Consider the following 18,784-nt stretch of genomic DNA (forward strand, 5'->3'; position numbering starts at 1 on the left):
CGCTATCGCTGGCGGTACAGCGCCAGAATCAACGTCAATTGCTTTCGCTTTCGGTGCTCGGCTTTGGGAAACCGGGTACCTTACGTAAGCCCCCCTTTGTCGAGCGGTTATGCCACGGCAAGATTTTCTTTTCACCGGTCCGTTTTGTCGCGCTATTTTGAGCTCTTGGCACTATGGAGCGTTCATATTGCCGGTCGCCTGGCTATTCAGCTCCTGGCTCCCTCTAGATCTCTCCGCATTTAGGCTGCCCTGAAACCGTTACATTCGGGCACAGTGTTGTGTGTCAATACTGGAGGTCAACTGTGGCTCACTTCCGGACCGTGTTTTTGGTGTTCTTTCCTTCGCGAACCATTTATGTGAGCACGGGAATAATTTGGGGAAAACAACAGTGATCACGCACGGAGGTAACTTATCATTGGCATCATGATTATGTCCACTGCAAGACGTAGGTTTCTCCCATTGATCTTCACTTAATCCTATCTTGGGGCGGATTCCATTTAATGCCGGCAATTTTTTTAAGTTTCACCACCCTATCGCCTCCTTCGACCATATGCTTTCCGTCCCTTGGTATCTTTCCCGTCACTCAAGCTGACCACCAGGTATCTCCTTCGACCATATGCTTTCCGTTCCTTGGTGTCTTTCCCGCCACTCAAGCTGACCACTCAAGCTGACCTCTAGTTGTCCTGTGCACTTTACGTGGTAAGCCCAGCTCCATTTTTTAACTTAATGTGAACTAGAATATAGGCTATCCCTGTTTGTTGTTTGGTTCACTTTGCTGTATTTCGGTATCCTAATGTGACGTACAGCTTTTATTTTTTTTCCTAAGCACGTTCTGTAGTATATTTAACTGATTCTCAAGTTTCTTTGTCATTCTCCATGTTATACTGGCCCATATTTCAATATACGGGTGAACTGCAAGGCTTTTTCACTTTCAACTACAGGGACAGCGGTAAGTTGCCGGTCATCATTTGGCAATGTCGACCATATAAGTTCTAGCTCATCCCTGTTTTCCAATAGTATATTAGTAAGGGGCCTAGTAAGGGACGCTTTTGCGCAGGTACTATAGGGGTTAGTTTCGAATCTTGAAATTCTTGATCTCCTGCCAAACTGTTGCGAATTTCACTGTGACTTCTGCATGCTTATCTTCAGCCCAACTTCAACGCTTTCCCTGCAGTGGTCCTCGATCGTTTGTTGCACTTCATCACCACTATGGCTGAAGAGTACTGAGTCATTCTGCAAGCCTTATACGTTGCTAAGATACTCTCCGCTAACATTTATGACTCTATTTGAGTCACTTGAATACTTTAATTGAAGCACGGAGTGAATAAAATATAGATATGTTGTACCTGTTTGCCTGACCACTTTCTCAATGTTTTTTTTTTTTGCGCTTGCCGCGGAGAAGCAAGGTAGCAACGAGAACTTTATAGATGTAGGCTGAAGTATTTAGAATGCTTCCGGTACTCGTTGACGCCGTACATATGTCGCTAAAATTGCTGGTCGCTGTGATCGTTTCGGTGCCTTTCGTGGTCTACGAAAACAGTAGAAAGACATTTTTCAACCGATTTTTCCGTTACGTGACCTATCGCATGGCGGTGATTAATCGTGGAATGTTTTTTTTTTTTTTCTAATGCCCCCTATTTCTTTGGCTTGATCAAAATCTAGTGTCTTTCTTGCCCGACTCCAAGTTACCTTCGGGAATATTTTGTGTACACTCAAGACCTCATCTTAACAAAGCTTCATCTTGCACGAAGATAAGTTCGTTACATCTGTAAATTTGTTATAAACGTATATTTTCAACACTACATATTGCAATACTGTTCTTCATTTACTTCGTTATAACCTATATTTCGTTATATCTGGGTTTTATCGAGGTATGAGTGTAATACTGGATTTATAGTTCAGTTATTTTACGCTAAATGTTTGTACTCTATTAGTACTTTTTTTAGATGAATGTGTATTAGAAGAGCGCGGATATGTGGGAATTTGTATGGTGAATTGAATTCAAATCAAGTAGCGCTGACGGGAGTCAAATACAGAATATCTTTTTTCAATTGATGGTTTTATTGGTAATTAATTTACAGAAACTTATTTCCACTCCATTATAAACATAAAACACAGCTGATATCTTCATGCAAATAACGTTAGGAAGTGGCTCTTAGTACAATGAAACTTATTGTTTGACACAAATGGGGCCCCGCCGTGGTGGTCTAGTGGCTAAGGTACTCGGCTGCTGATCCGCAGGTCGCGGGATGGGATCCCGGGTGCGGCGGCTGCATTTCCGATGGAGGTGGTAATGTTGTAGGCCCGTGTGCTCAGATTTGGGTGCACGTTAAAGAACCCCAGGTGGTCGAAATTTCCGGAGCCTTCCACTACGGCGTCTCTCATAATCATATAGTGGTTTTGGGACGTTAAACCCCACATATCAATGACACAAATGCGTCCTTCGGACCAAATAAGCAATTTCTTCTCATAGCTGTATGGGGAATGATCCGGACATGCTTTGCTCTCTGAGTGGCTCGTCCTGCTGCGCTCGTACCTTTTCATTATTCATGGACAAATTAGTTGTACTTTCGTTCCACTTGCACGCTTGAGTGCGTGTGGTTGGATATTTGAAGTATTCAAGAACTATTTAAAAAGTGTTCGTGCTTACGCCTGCAGTGACGTTTTGATCGGAAGAGCTAACCGGAAGGACAGTACTTGATTAGATAATCGAAAGTTTTGGATATTCGTACACCGATACAATATGCGTACAGGTATAGTAGTTGTCGCCGACTGCTATAGTGACGTCGAGTTGCTAATACGTCCACACGACGTATAATTTTGTGTGATAAAGTGCGCACAAAAAAAAATAATGCATAGTTGTGGTAGCCCTCCTGTTAAGCTGATTTAACTTTTGATACTTCACAGAAACTTACCTTAATCTTAATAATAAATTACTTTAATAATTATATTCGATTCATAATATTTTACTGTCCCTTTTGAGGGGACAAAGATTGAGTTATTTACCTATATTATTTTTGTTGTATTATACCAACGAGTCTCCGTGGTGTTGTAGAGTGGAGTGGTAACGTAGAGAAAGAGACAATTGAAATTCCTGGGTTACACAATGTTGGCTCATTGGCCACGACTGATGATGTTTTGCGTGTAGTTCTTGATTGTACTTGGGTTCCTGGTTACACAATGTTACCTAATGATTTACGAAAAGGAACAATGTTTAGTATAGAAGCTATTGATCCGGCAAGGTGGTTCTAGTCATTACATAGGTCTTATGATTAAATGAACATGAGCACATTTTAGAGTGACGTGTGTGTATACCCACTTTATTGCTATGGTGAAGGCGTGTAGAATTGAAGGTGGGTGTTAAAAGTTTATAGGTAACGTCGGGTGATGTTAATGAATGCTATGAAACAATGACAACATGAAAATTCTGCGGTGAGATAACAAAATGTCCTCGAATTCCAGGACATTTTACATGTACGTAACACTTGCTGTACGGCAACAGTTTCTATAGTTATCAACTTATACCTTGATGTGTAATGGCGTTTGTGTTTTGTGGGGTCAAACTTGAGTGCCTTTTCTGTTTCACCTTTCGTTACACAGCCTCGAGCCTGGCACACCCAACCTGGCTGCTTCCATTCTCCACCAAAAGCTTCAGGTATGCGACGCTATACTATAATAGCTGCTTGTATCGGATAACTGCTATAGTCTTGGCATGGTGGTGGTGCTGTCGTCGTCAGACGAGTTGTGAGTGTGCCGTGTTATGCGTCAGGTCTAAGCGCGTAGGCAAGATGACTGCTGGTCATTGAGAGTAGCAGGCTTGATTCCAAGAGAAGGCAAGCGCGCGAAGGGGAAGCAGGAAGTCGGGCGCGCAGACGAGAATTAACGTGGCCGCAACAAGCAAAGGGCCGAGTTAATATAAGCCGCGGTGGGTATAGTCATCATCATGACTAGAGGCCGGATTTATAGGCACTAAAAAACCGTGTTTTAGCCGCCAGAAATAGGTAGACAGAAGACTGTTTTAGGCGCCCAAAATCATAATTATAGGCACAATAAACTTTGACAAAATTCAAATTTTCGAAGAAATGCGTGTGAGATCTGTGCATACGAGAAGAAAGCAAACAGGAATGTTTTAGTTTATAATGGTACAAAGGCGCCGATGCTTTAGCATAGGCGCACATTTTTTTTCCCCCATGGGGATTGCAGAATATGGCCTCTGCTTTCCTAGTCCAGAGCGGCCAGTTAAAAGTTCCCCCGTCGAACGAACAAGCTCTTGGGTCTATTTTCGGCATGGCTGAAAAGGGCAACACAGCAGCAAACAGTCAAAGCGCTACCAGGCCGGATGGTCTTTTTGCTTCGCATTAACTTGGTCCAACAAGCACATGATTAATTTCTCTTCTGTCTGTGAACACTTTAAAAGGACTCTTAATTAAGTTCGAGAACTTCGAGCAGGCAAGAAGAATGCATTCACTGGGCGCTCACGATCTCATCTGCAAAGACTTACTATGCTATAGGCGCCCCGGAAATGGGTGATGTCAGACTGAACGCCCCTTAACCTTCAATTCACGGGCGCGCGCCCAGCATGTTGGAGGTGACGTATAGACTACTTTACTCATTCCTTACTTCAAGATTTTGCGGAAGGGTTTCCGTGCCTCCATGCTGGGCTGTTAACTTTCGTATCTTGCATCTTTAACAACTAAACGAACAGTGTTACAGTGGACGCATACATGCTAAAACGGTTGAGTTGGTGCTGCTCACGATGTAACAAGAAAGCGTCGATCTAGTTGCCCAAGATGGCCGCGCCCATGAGTCTCAGGTAAAAAAAAAATGTAGTTCGTGAATATGTGAGGCGACATGTGTAATTTGTGCTATTTGTTGCCTGAATAGAAGTATGAAGATTGACGAAATGTTAAAACAGACAAACGGAATCAATGCGCGTCATTTTTTTTTTAACTTTGTATTGGGCGTGATGTGAGACCACGGAGGAAGTGCGAGACTGAGCTGCCTCGATTTCGTTTACGTTGGTATTCTCGCCGTTTTCGTATCATTCCGGTGCCAGCATTCACAACGCTTGGCCTGTTTTTGGTTCCAGTGGTGCAATGCTGTGTATCGTGGTAGGAATACATGATTCACGCCAGCCTACGCAAACGTGCGCGCATAAAGGAATCCATCCCACAGAAACAAGCAGTACAATACAGTGTTCTCAGACCGTCGAAACGACAACACTGCCCGAGTGCATGATCTGGCATGCGCATGTGATGCGAATGTAACCTTACGTGCGCATGACATGTTGACGTGTCTGCGTCGTGGGATCTTCCGGCTCCGCATTGATCCAATACCGAAGAGGGCAAGGAAAGAATTTCACTTCCAAAGTCTACACCGGGCGAGTGGCAAAGGTTTCAAGTACACTTCTTTTCATCGTGCTTTCGCGGCTTGTAATCGACCAATTCGAAAGTTGTAGCTGTTCACTGGGCATGCAACAACTTTCAGGGTCTAAGTAAAATTTCTCGTTTGACCTATAGTGAAGCGCCTTCTAAGAAGTTAACGGAAAAAAAAAGCAAGAACCGCGTGGTGAAATTTTTTTATCTATACTTTCCCCTGATGACACTTCTCGGTTTCACATTTGTTCTTCATCCTCGTGCGGCTGCACAGAAGCACTTCCTGTTCCCTACGCATGCGAGCAGACGCCGGGGAGATGCCGAGCAGACGACGCGAAGCGGATGAATGCATGTGCAGAAGCTAATAAGCCTTTCCATAAGCCAAGAGACCTGGTAGCCTTGAGAGTACTGAAAGGAACTTATGAGATCAAGTATAGGTGGCGTCCCATAGAGCTCCGAAAGTTCAATTTTGCCTGGTAACATAAATACCGGTGCCCAACTGTACTCGAGAGCAACATTTGTGGTTATAGGGCGTTCTTGTAAGCACTGATTTCGAAAATAGGCATTTATAGGCACTTATAGGAATTTATGCACAAATGTCGAAAATAGGCACTTATAGGTACTATAAAAAACACTAATAGCTCTTCTTAGCTTCTAATTCGTGCTCATATATTAAAGCGGCACGATAGGAACGCAAGATTATAGGCATTTGCCTATAATCTGGTCTCTAATGATGACGATGATGATACACTTAATTACATTTAATGGAAAGATGTGCTTGCAGTGTGCAAAGCCTCTGAGGCTTAGTGAACGCTTATAAGGGATACTTTAAATAGTGAGTGTCTTATCTATAAAAGCAGCTGCTTTTTTTTTCTGAGGTAGGCTGGGTTTTACAGAAAAGAAACTAAATTAACTAATTAACTTAGTTATAGTAATTGAATACTTAGTTACATTAGTATTCGTGTTATGGTGACTAAAGTTGTAACTTTGTAGTAGTGAAGTAATGCCTGTTTGGCATAATTTTTCAGTAATTTTCCGAAGTCGATTCCTAAGTCATCTTTTTTTTCTGCGCAACTGCCATAATATATATATAGCGTATCACTTTCATTATATGTCTGTCTCCGAGGCCATTACACTCTATCTACGATCATAATCTCTAACTTATGGGTTCATCCTCGTGCGTTCGCAAGTAAGCTCGCGAAAATTTTGCGTGTTTGGTCGTGCACTTGATCTATAATTGAGTATTTTTATTAATGTGAGTGGCCTCTAAGTCGGGCGACACTGTCACTTTCGCGAGCCACGATGTAACAAGCTGCTTGCTGTGCGAGCGTCTGCATTCCGGCGAACGACTTCGTTCCGTTTCTAGTGGCTAAGGTACTCGGCTGCTGACCCGCAGGTCGCGCGATCGAATCTCGGCTGCGGCGGCTGCATTTCCGATGGGGGCGGAAATGTTGTAGGCCCGTGTGCTCAGATTTGAATGCACGTTAAAGAACCCCAGGTGGTCGAAATTTTCGGAGCTCTACACTACGGCGCCTCTCATAATCACATGGTGGTTTCGGGACGTTAAAGCCCACAAATCAATCAGCTTCGTTCCGTTGTTAGGTGTGCGTACAGTGGAGCTATTTACAGCTTATTCAGCTTGGCAGCGAAATTGAACGATTTGCAGTGGCTCAGACTGGTAGAAACCCATGACGCCGCTCCGTGCATGCAACATGACGTCACACATGTCATGTCAGAATGGCAGTCGCCGGTGGGTATTTTTTTTTTACACTTGAATATTCTTTTACAGTCAATTTTTTAAAATAAATGTAGACATAATAGACCCTCTACGTCTATTTCGCTGAAAACCGCTGTTTCTTAATTGGGTGACCGTGTCGGTGCCCCTTAATTATTTTCTTCGTGTTCCAGGAGAAATCACTCAACTCTCGAGGCAAGCTTTTGGGAACCTGTTTACTGGAACAGTCACTGTGCTTCGTATCTTGTTTTAAAATTACGAAAGTAATTTCGGAAACAAGATTTTCGCTAAGCAAGCATAGTGCCGCTAATCACTGACTTCAGTTTCGTTATTAGCGCCCTAAAGTTGGCAATGGTGAAATTGCATGATTAGTGTATGCTGATTAATTAGTGACATTGCTGAATTTTTTATCGCAGCTGATATCCGTTTAGCTGCGCACATCAAATTAGCAAAGGTGGCAGGGATTCTGCGTAAAGCTTCCCCCCCCCCCCCCCCCCCTAAGAGAAAATGTTGCGTATTAGTATGAAAACCTGCGTGATGTAGCAAAAGCTGGGTGTTGAGCATGGCCATCCGTGGTAGGCATAATGCGGCAGTTGGAAAAGTAAGCTGCTGTGGTATAGTAAGAAGGGAGCGAGTCGGTGTCATTATCATGCTATCAGTGTGTGCAAGTGCCGTGCGTGAATAGAGCGGCGACTCTATAGGGATGCTCTGTGCGCGTGAGCTAAGCGGTCGGCATCAGCGGGCTGCTTGCTTCTTCGTGGTGGAGCGCGCGAGTGGGACAGCAATTTACTAATTGGAAGTAATCGCGCGTAACCGTCCCATTGTTTGTCCAGCGCCTCTCTCGCAAGCCGTTGCAAGCCTCGCGCGTGCAACACTCATCTCGGGCTGTCCACACTGCCTCTCTTCGTTCTCGTGCAAACCGGCAAGAGCACGGTTAGGTTGCCGTGCATCCTTCACGCTCGGACGCTGCGTGACAGCCCCGCCTCCTGTCGGCTTGCTCCGTGTGTCACGCGCGCTTCCCTTGTACGGGTGCTCGTGAAGAAAGTGCACGGACTGGTTGACCGCGTGCGGTGGCGTGTGTTTCGTCAGGCTTGATGCCGACGACGTTGAAATACGAGAGCGTTAGCAAAGCGCACGAGTAAGTGACTGGCATAAGACGGAAAATTGCTGCGAAATGTTCTCTTCTTCTCCGTCTCATCCCCTCCCTCGCTGTGGTATAGTTCAAAGGTCGCGGCGTTCTGCTAGTAAGCACGAAGTTGCGGGTTCGGTACTCCGTGGCAGGGGCGTAGACTTTAATGACAAGGCTAGACAGCACAGTAGTGATGTCAACAAGGGAGATGGTGGCCACTTAGCAGAACATTGCAAGCAATGTGCATTTATTTCAGAACACCGCTTTTCTAAACAAAAAAAGGAAGCAACGAAAACATAGCGCGAAATTGTCGAGGTGTACCCAGCCCCGCCGCGGTGGTCTATAGTGGCTAAGGTACTCGGCTGCTGACCGGCCGGTCGCGAAATCGAATCCCGGCTGCGGCGGCTGCATTTTCGATGGAGGCGGAAATGTTGTAGGCCCGTGTGCTCAGATTTATTTGGTTGCACGTTAAAGAACCCCGGGTGGTCGAAATTTCTGGAGCCCTCCACTATACGGCCTCTCTCATAATCATATGGTGGTTTTGGGACGTTAAACGCAATCGGGGTACAAATACGCTCTTTCACTCTCTGCGTGGATGCGGCAGGTGTGCCGGCACGTGCGTTGCGGCGAGCGCATGGAACGGCCTGAAGCGCCGAGCAACACGACGGGTTTTGCGCTGCCGGCGAGCGCAGGCGCGGCGGCAGATGGCTCTCGCTACGCCGCGTGCGCCGCGCACTCACTCGCCCAGCCGTTCCCTCCACTGAGCGCAGCAAACGCTCTCCCCACCCGCTCCCCACCCTACCGCCTTCATGAAAGCCAGCAGCGACATTAGGCGCATAGTCATTTGCTTCCCATTTCGAACGACGGTCGCTCATCAGTTGAAGTCGTACATGAAACAACTGCTAGTTTTTCTTACTGGGTGCGTTAGGTTGAGTTTTACGGCGTGTTTTGGGTGGCCTAGTCCTCGCGATGCCTGCCGTGTGCGTTGTCAGACGGTGCCGCTCACCTTGGGCCGCTCGACAGTGGAAACAACGTTCGTGACGGCTTTGCGGCGCCGCAATCGAAACGATATGATGCTACGAACCTCGGTCAACTATGACTGAGCAAACATAGCGGTGTCGCCACGCTTTGTCGACGTCAGAGACTGTTCATTGGCTGACTTAATGGGATATCAGATGTACAGTTGAGGGGAACGCGAGCGGGAAATTGAAATTGTCTTTTTATAGCTATTGAATGAACCTGGACGATGAAAGGAGTCGAGGTATAGTATCGAATGGATGGTCAGGATTCTTAGCACACGTAGTTGAAAAATTTCCGGGAAACGTTTCGTGGCCCCTTTAAACCCCATCAATTATTATCAACATCCGCTACTGCAGCAAGCTTAATTTCAGTGTATTAATTAGTGCATGTTCAAACACGCCTACGTGGAACCCACTGCCGATAGCGTGAATGCAGCAAGCAGAATACATGGGTCACTTAGCGATAGCCGCTCTCTGTAGTACACATATAACTGTTAACCTCATGCGCTCATCGTATAAGCAGAGAGGTACATCGTGGCATTTGCTTACACACATTTGTTGGTTTAGAAGGGATCGACGCATAACGAAAACGCATAATCAAATTCTTGCAAATAAACGAACAGTCGCCAAATTTGCAAAGTTTTTTTTTTTTCGTTGCGTTTGGTTCGTTTATTTGCAAGAAATGTATGCCCCTCGCCAGGCGATGTTTCTTCGAACCCTGGACTTGATAATTATTTTCGTATACTGTCAGAAAGTTAGTTTTGTTAAACTAGTGTTTGTCTATAATGTCACTGGCTAAATCACTTATGAGCCAAATCAAGTGGCCCTCTAAGAGCCAAGGATTTAGAGGTACATTCATATTTTTCAGTTTGGTCCTGATACTCTTGAACTTCAATATTTACGTGTCCGGGGAATGTACGTGTGTACGGTGGGCTGTGCTACCCTTTACTGTACATGATAATTTAGACAGCTTAGAGGCTGTATATTCGAAGTCAAAGTTTATTCGATACCACACGCACATACGCGTGCGAAAGGTCAGTCACGTTCAACTTCAAAAATGGCTACTGAAGGTGTGCGTCTTCTACGAAGGCAGAATATAATAATACAAATAAGAGAGACTCGCAGATATAAAATAGAATACGTATGCATTGATAAGTAGTTTCTTTCTTCGACAAAGCCACTCAATAGTCGCTGACAACAAGCAAGAACATACCGTTACGCTTTATAAACAGGAGTGGTGAAATCCAGAGAAATGGTGCCGAATAAATACTTAGCCGAATTAAATAGAAGATTAAATACACGTGAACAAAGACTAGTATGTATAAAAGACAAGATTCGTGAGAGAGCAATCGGTTTGGTATTTTACGGATACTGGGAGTTCAGAAGTGGTGGTGTATATTTGTCATTTGACTATCAAGTCGTTTCTGGTTGTCCCGAATAGTCGGATTGTGTGATTCAGGCACGCCGGCGTTCTCTCCGGGTGCATATATGCTGGCAGTGTGTTGTTTAAGATGCAACGAATGAGTTGTGCTCCCTCGCTCGTTTTGGTCGTTAACTCTCTCGCTCGGACCGTTATCGAGGGTCGTGCAGATTGAGACGGCGACGTCGGCTCGGCTCGTTTGCTCGCAGATGCTGAACTACTGCATCGAAAGGAAGAAGAAACGAGACCGGCGCGCTGCGGACGAGTCTGGCTCCCAGCCCAAGTCGGGGTCAAGCGAAAGCGACGAGGATATATTCTACGAGTGTCCTGACGACGTCGCCGCAGAAGGTGACAGGGGCGAGTTCGGGGACAATACCGCCATCGTGGGAAACGGCTCGAAGGAGTGTGCGACAAGCAGCACAGGTTGTTCCTGTCGCATTGTTCTTGCACCCATTTTGTATCGTCCTTTCTTGGTGTCGCACACGCGGCAAGTGCAGCGGTTCTGTTTGTGCTTCCCAGGTGAACAGGAAGCGGGGCGCGAGGGCGTACTGCGGCGGTGTGGCGACATGACGCTGCTTGGAAGCAGCGAGCCCCTCTACATTCCTGTCACGCAGGTACGACGTTTGCGCCTCTTCAACTAGGGTGCTTCGACGCCAGACGCTGTTTGTAGTTAATGAAGGGTGAACACATCCGTAGCTCCGCTCTAACTTGGGCAACTTTGATTGGTCACTATTATTTTGGAACGCTTCTGCTCGATTGCTATCGGTCAGATCTGAAACATTATAGATTATAGACTAGATCAGCTTCAGGTTCTAGGATATAGCAGCTGTAAGATTGCCGTTCAATCGAAGATGCGTCAGCGTGGCTCAATGGAGCTGAGTACGACGTCCTAAGTTCGGTTGCTGGCCGCAGCATAGCCTGTTTTTTACGAGTGATCAGTCCCCCCCCCCCCCCCCCCGAAAAAATAAAAGCTCGTGTGGGGTATATTCGCCCGTGTCTCATAACCATATGGGTGTGCGAAGGGTTTTCCATTGGGCGGAGCGAAATTTCGACGCCTAATAAGGAACCCCTGAGAATGCACCCTCCCCCCGTCCCCTCTTATTGAGGTAAACAAGCTTTGCAATGGCGGCACAAATGAAAATTAAACGATGACAATTTTAAAGACCGGATAAGGCGCGCACATAAACACGGACTCAAGAAGGGAACGCTGAACACACGGGCGCCCGTGGTGTTAGTTTCCTTCGTGCGTTTGTGTGCGCGCCTTATCCGGTCCTAAAATGAATCAATACCAACTAGTCGAATTATCCGTGCTACTGCAATACAAGCGATGACAAGCTGCTCACAACGGCATGGCTTTGATCAGCGGCAGAACTTCAGGTGCTTAAGTTAAAAACATTATCATTTAGTCACCGGTATTTTGAGGGCAAAGTTGTGAAGTAAACGCTTCTTGGGATCACGGGGCCTTAGTGGCCATTGCCGTCAAAAGCCCGCACGGCCGTAACCTTGCGAGATAGATCCGAATGAGTGAAGGGCTCGCTTGGCGGCCCTTTTCGATGATCCCCATTCCACTCCTCCCCCTTCTCTAACAGCGATCGCGCCCCGCCGCGGTGGTCTAGTGGCTAAGGTACTCGGCTGCTGACCCGCAGGTCGCGGGTTCGATTCCCGGCTGCGGCGGCTGCATTTCCGATGGAGGCGGAAATGTTGTAGGCCCGTGTGCTCAGATTTGGGTGCACGTTAAAGAACCCCAGGTGGTCAAAATTTCCGGAGCCCTCCACTACGGCGTCTCTCATAATCATATAGTGGTTTTGGGACGTTAAACCCCACAAATCAATCTAACAGCGATCGCCTACGCTCATAACTAATCTTTTCTTGGGAATGCGCGCGTATTAAACTGCGTCCATAGAAGACCGAGTGCAAGCTCTCTTTGGCGCTTGCAGGAGCCGGCTCCTATGACGGAGGACATGCTGGAGCAGCACGCTGAAGCACTGGTCAAGCTGGGAAGCAACCCCGAAGGTGCTGTGCTGCGTGCGCGCATGCAGAGCGCCTGCCTCTTCTCCGACATGGAGGCCTTCAAGGTGAGCCTTCCACGTCGGTGGTCATTCTCTGTAACAACGCGTGGAAACGTTGCCTGTGCACTTCCATTGTAACTGCTGCATGTTTTATTAATGCAGACAGTTTAAGAAGTGATGGTGTGCACGGCTGCGGCAGCGAGGAGTTTTAGTGGCAGCGTGCGTTCCTCGCCGGGGTCGCAGTGTGTGTGTGTCAACTTAACCAGCCATTGCGTGACGATCATAGGTGCACACAAAACCGTCTGACAGCGAAACTGTAAGCGCGCGAGTGTGATTATCGCCTAACGAGGTCTCGTGGTATTTAAATCCGCCGTTAGGTTTGAAATACGCGCGCTTGCACTTGATTGAATAATGTGAGATCACGTGAACTGCGGGCTAGGCAGTGGCATTTCACCGAACGCTTCACGTCATATGATGTGCCACCGATGCAGCGGCTATCTGGCCTTGTTAACATGACCCTCGGGTGCTCCCAGGGGGCCGTGCCTTGGTTTATTACGGTTACTGTATCTAATTAATATAGTAACATGCAAATTATTCTGTCTTGCCTTGATTAAATATAAATAACAGGTATCTAAATAATGTAAATAATGGAAGTGTGGATTTTCGGTATTTTGTAACAAAAGTTACCAGTTCGAGCACCAGCATCATCATCGTTTCGTCTGATTAAAAAAAAAAGCAGCATCATTATCATTTCATTTTAGTTGTTTCTTTATTTACTTTCCAGAGACTGTGGTCATGTAGGGTTTCTTATAACACCACACTCCCGTCTCAAGTTTTTGTTATCGGCCCATTTCGCGTGTAAGTTCTGCGTTGCGTTAACCGCGTTGTGTGACTAAGAATCATCGAGATAATCTTGGAACCCTGCTGTCCGACTACGAGCCCAACGCGAACATTACTCTCTTCTGCAACTTTCGCCGTCGCGCTTCACCGCTGGTCAGTCTTATCCGCCACCGACGCTCCGTGCGCCGATATGAGTGTGCAGCGCGCATTGCTTGCCGTTTTGCCGGCCGCCAATTCGGCCAAATAAATAAGTTTCCTTTTGGAAACTCTGCGTCTCTGCCTTCGTCCACGTCACCACTACATAATAATTAATGTAGGTGTCTAGTTAATGTATGAAAGTGCGAATCGCTTTTTTGTTAGTTGCTCTTTTTATTCACTCCTGAAATACTCTGGTCATCTGATATTCATTATAATTAATGTAGGTCCCTGATTAATGTACACAATGAAAGAGCAGATTGCGTTTTTTGTATTTTTCTTTAAAAGTCATCGTCACCATCATTTCATTTTATTTGTTTCTTTATTTACTGCCTGGGGACTGTGGTCACATATGGCCTGCTTGACTGCTGCTTCTGCTACTACTACTACTACTACTACTACTACTACTACTACTACTACTACTACTACTACTACTAAAAAGTAACGTTACTTTTTCGTTTCCATGTTAAATAGGTCATTGATTACGTACCAAATGATAGAATTTATTTAATAGAATGTACGAACAGTAATGGGGAGTGCAAACGAGTGAAGATGATATCCATTGAGTCTGTTGACTATGTTCTGCAAGGTGTATGTCACCCTGCATTATCTGAGGACTTTGTATCTGCTGGGCCAGCGCCTCCGTATTTTTTTTTTTTTTTTCAGTGCCCATGCTAAGGAGTGGATTTCAATGGGAAGCGGCCGTCAGTGCTAGTGCGGTGTTTCGCCGCCAGGCGCCGCAACTGGGGTAGGCATGCCGCCGCGTCGTCTTTCGCGCAAACAAAAAACAAATGCCGCGGCTGCATCCGAAGCTGCTATACGGCTCGGTTTTCGGCTGTAATCGCATTGTTTAAGGTGTAATGGTCACTTGGAAACGAGAATCGTGAAGCACTTGTTATTCTGGGTACTCAGCTCATTTCAAAGGCTTGAGTCGTTCGCCACTACTTGATCGAGGCGCTCGCCCGTCGTCTGCTAGGCCGATATCATATAGGTCATGCCAGTAATTCGCGGAAGATTGTTTTGTCATTGTGGCATTCGCTTGACTGAGAATTGCTTTTTTGACTAACTGAAAGTCAATTTTTGAGAGAAGCCTTTGCGAGGAGCTAATATTAAAAGCTTGGGTGCCTAATGTCCCCGATGCTTACTACTCTCTAGTGGCATAGGATATTATGCGCAAGCCTGGAGTTCATGCACTAAACAGCACAAAATGCCACTAGACTGCTTCCAGGGATATAGGTCATCATCCGTTCCCTTCGCAAAGCCTGACATGTGTTGTTACCGAGAAAAAGCAAGTGTCAAAATATGAGGAAATATGGCAGGTGATTTCACCATTTGAGAGCTTAAACAATAAAATCATTGTAAAATAGACAAAAACAGCTCCAAATGCGGCGTGATTTCTGCGATGGTTGCCTGTGTTTTGAACAGGCGCTGTTAAAATTTGAAGTCTAATGCTGACACTTAACTTGAGCCAAGGTGACAGGCGTGAAAAATGTAGCCTGTGGTCAGTTGCTTGAGCTTGTCTGTGTATAATTCATGGACGGATTGTTCTAGCCTTAATATCCGGCTGCTCAGCTCTGTTTCTTTCTGCTTCCCTCTGGCATCTTAATTCGGTAGCGAGTAGAATAGACGCCAAATGAATGTGTGGTGCCCAAGGGCTACCATTCAGCTTCGGGGCGTAATGTTAGCGTTACACACAGCAGCGATCGCAAGGCAGCGTTGCTACTGATAGACTCATTTGTTGACTGTTCGAATGCAGCGCACTCCCGTTTAATGATTCCAGTTGCCATGTTGCCAAACGTGACGGGTAGTCTTCAGCCGCCACTACTCATAATCGGTATAATACTCGGGTTGTAAATGACGGCTACATATTAGAGTGTAGCACGAAGATTTATTATGAGAACAATTGTTCTGCCTGATTACTGCAAGCATGCTCCCCCGAAAACCAGCGGGAGCTGCAATTTCATAGAGCTGCAGCCATACAGTGCATTAAGGCAATAGCTTTAAATGTCTCATCAAAAGCGAAAATTGATCGCCGGCGGCATCCGGTGTTTTTTTGCGTCGGCGTCGTGAACACGAGCGATGCAAGAAATTATCATTACGTAAAAACGTCATCATATGACGTCACATATCATAAATCTTTGTGATGTATCGGAAGGTCACATAACTTGATAGCATCATATAACATCTTCGCTTGGTTGAAATGGGCTGATCAAGAGGGCAGTGCATAACCAGCTGAGGGGCAGAAAGCTAGCTTTGTGTCCAATTCTCGAGGCAGTAAGAAAACCATGTTGAACGCAGATATATCCCGGAGGGAAGTAGGAAACATTTAGTGCATTGAATCGGAAGAAAACGAGGATAGTTTTTGCCTTTCAGCCATCTCAAATTTCCATGGAAATCTTAGTGGAGTCTGTCGAAAAAAATTATCTCCAGATTTTGGTGCCGGGTACCCCCATTAAATTTTTATTTACACAGAGCTGGTCACTCTCCCCTCTTTGTCCGTTCTGCAAAAAATTGGAAACTATTGAACATTATTTTGTCTCATGTCGTAACTATGCAGTATAATTAGGAAAATACTTCTAGCTATTCCGTTTGCAAAGCTTGGTTTAAGTTTAACCACAGAAACTGTTCTAAATTTTAGTGCCTTCGTTTTGGGAAATCTTCACTGAGATGTATTTAATGCGGTGTGCAATTTTATTGCAGACACTAAACGTATTTCAGCATAAGGTCCCTTTTAACAAATACTAAAGAAAAGAAGAGTCGAGAAGTAATTTTCAAATGTCAATAAATATGAGACATACATCCCAATTTAATCGGGTTTTACACAGTCAGCTGTCTGGTGAGCTCCCCAAATCAAGGTATACTTATTATATTAGTGATTATTTTATTTTTTCTCCTTTTTGAATCTGTTTCTTTTACAATGTTTCTTTCTACATCTTTTTCTTTTCTTTTTAATGTAAGCAATAGTGCAGTTACGGTCTATAGAATACTGTATGTTTTCTTGGCCGATCCCTTTGAGTGGGTATGTGCCATGGATTCCAGGCTACAAACAAATAAAACAAGTCATCTCAGGTGAATTCATAAGAGGACCAGCGAGGTTTTTTTTTTCTTTTGTTACTAATGAGAAATGGAAAAAAAAGACAATCTTTTTTTTTTTTTTTTCAGATATGCAGAGTGGTCCACAGCAGTATTATATACTTATGCATGCAGATAATGGCGTTTCTATAGCTTAAAAAAGAAAATAAAACGAATGCTGTAAAACTCGAACGCATATATCAAACCGGAGCACAGCCTGACAGAGCCCGGTGAAAACAGCGCGCCACTATGTTCGTGTTACTTTCCATCCTCCCTGCATCCGTGAAGCTGTCATGAAGCACGACTGCAAATTAATGGGCATGAAAACACGAATTTGCAAGCTTCCTAATACATGCGGCCGTTCAGCACCAGCATCCCATAGTCTACTCGCGCAACGCCACTGTGCGGCAGCTGCGGGCGGAGGAGGAGCGGGCGCTCGACGACCTGAAGAGAGGTTTGCCCGGGCACTGAAAAAAAAAAAAAAAAAAAAATAGAGGAGGCCCTGGCTAGGCATACAAGCCGTTTGTAAGCCCTGCTATACCTTGGAACATGTGTTCGCGAGACCCAAAAACCACACACCTGCGAACAATATCAGGGGGGGATCATCTAAAATTACGATATGCGGAGATTGCAAAGTGACACATCGGACAGTTTTAGAACAGAATACGAAAAGCTTTGTATCTTCCACAATTGTGCATGCGTCGTACACTAACCTCTTGCAGGCTTTCGTTGAGGGACGGAAATAGCAGGCGACCGCAAGGACCGCAAACCTTCATGTACTCTATTATTGCAATAACAATTATATCGACACTCTTCACTGTATTTTGCCGCCAGCATCGCCGTCATTCGCCGTATATGTATACATATCAATGCAAGCAGGAAAAGTAATCCAGTAACAGCTCCGGCGTGTGTAATCGAACGTCCGACCTCTGAATTGTGAGTGCGAGGTGTCAGCCACTGAGCCACAAAGGAGCACCTCCTTCACCATTCAAATGGCAAACTGTTTATATCTACCACTTACCGCTGCCGACGGCCATCTCAGGGAAACTGGCGTGTTTTCAGCACTATCAGCGAAATGGCGTAATAAGCGCGCATCGCCAGATCGTCATGACGCGGTGCCGCGCTCTCTCATCTTCCACATGTACTTTGCCCCGCAAAGAGGAGGGGGCTCATATGCTCATACGCTCATATGCGCCTCCTTATCTCACTGTGGGGAGGATCATACGCCTTGGGCTCTCACCGGAATGACTCTGTTGTAGTTACCGGGCGCACAAAGGTCACTGCACTCGTTGCAGAGTCTCTGTTTGCGGAAAGGGCATGCTTTTCTGACACGGCTAAGTAACAACTGAGACGCTTAGTTGCGTTCATCTGTACCTGTAAGTACGTTTCGTGTGTCATTTGTGCGTGGGAAACGCGGGGCACGTTTCGATCTGCTTGCCATTTTTTGCGTCACCTTTCAATTTTTTGCTATCGCGTTCATTACTTCGCCTTCGAGGCAAAGCTGTGACTTTTTCGTCTTACCTGCCATCTCTCTCGAATTGCCTCGCCGCGGTGGTCTAGTGGCTAAAGTACTCGTCTGCTGACCCGCAGGTTGCGGGATCAAATCCCGGCTGCGGCAAAGCCCGTGTGCTCAGATTTGGAGAAATTCCAGGTGGTCGAAAATCCTGGAGCTCTACACTATGGCATCTCTCCCAATCGTATGGTGGTTTTGGGACGTCAAACCCCACATAGCATCAACTCTCCCGAATAGTGTGGGAGACTCCCGAATATGATCTAATCTCTCGAGTGTAGGAATGCTATCTCGATACTCCCGAAAAGTGGCCGTCACAGCAGAGGCAATTTTTTTTAGATCACGCGCGTACGTCAGGTGCGACAGTTGCGGCTCTGTGGAAGATCACTCGTCACTACACTTCTGTAGTTCATTGTAACCAAACCATAAAGTACCGCTAAGTACATTCTAGGCACTATAGCACCGCGCATCGGGGCTAAG

General features: G+C 45.8%; 1 protein-coding gene across 3 annotated transcripts in view; it reads left to right on the forward strand.

Moving 5' to 3' along the window:
• Positions 1-18,784, forward strand: part of Rab3GAP1 (RAB3 GTPase activating protein subunit 1) — a 358,494-nt gene that overhangs the window by 268,852 nt on the left and 70,858 nt on the right. For all 3 annotated transcript variants that reach the window (XM_037427224.2, XM_075876887.1, XM_075876886.1), the window contains 4 exons: positions 3,601-3,655; positions 10,888-11,101; positions 11,198-11,292; positions 12,616-12,753. In XM_037427224.2, coding sequence (XP_037283121.2) covers positions 3,601-3,655; positions 10,888-11,101; positions 11,198-11,292; positions 12,616-12,753 — 502 coding nt within the window. The remainder of the gene's footprint in view (positions 1-3,600; positions 3,656-10,887; positions 11,102-11,197; positions 11,293-12,615; positions 12,754-18,784) is intronic.

The sequence above is a fragment of the Rhipicephalus microplus genome, chromosome X (assembly GCF_043290135.1).
Source record: "Rhipicephalus microplus isolate Deutch F79 chromosome X, USDA_Rmic, whole genome shotgun sequence".
Taxonomy (NCBI): domain Eukaryota; kingdom Metazoa; phylum Arthropoda; class Arachnida; order Ixodida; family Ixodidae; genus Rhipicephalus; species Rhipicephalus microplus.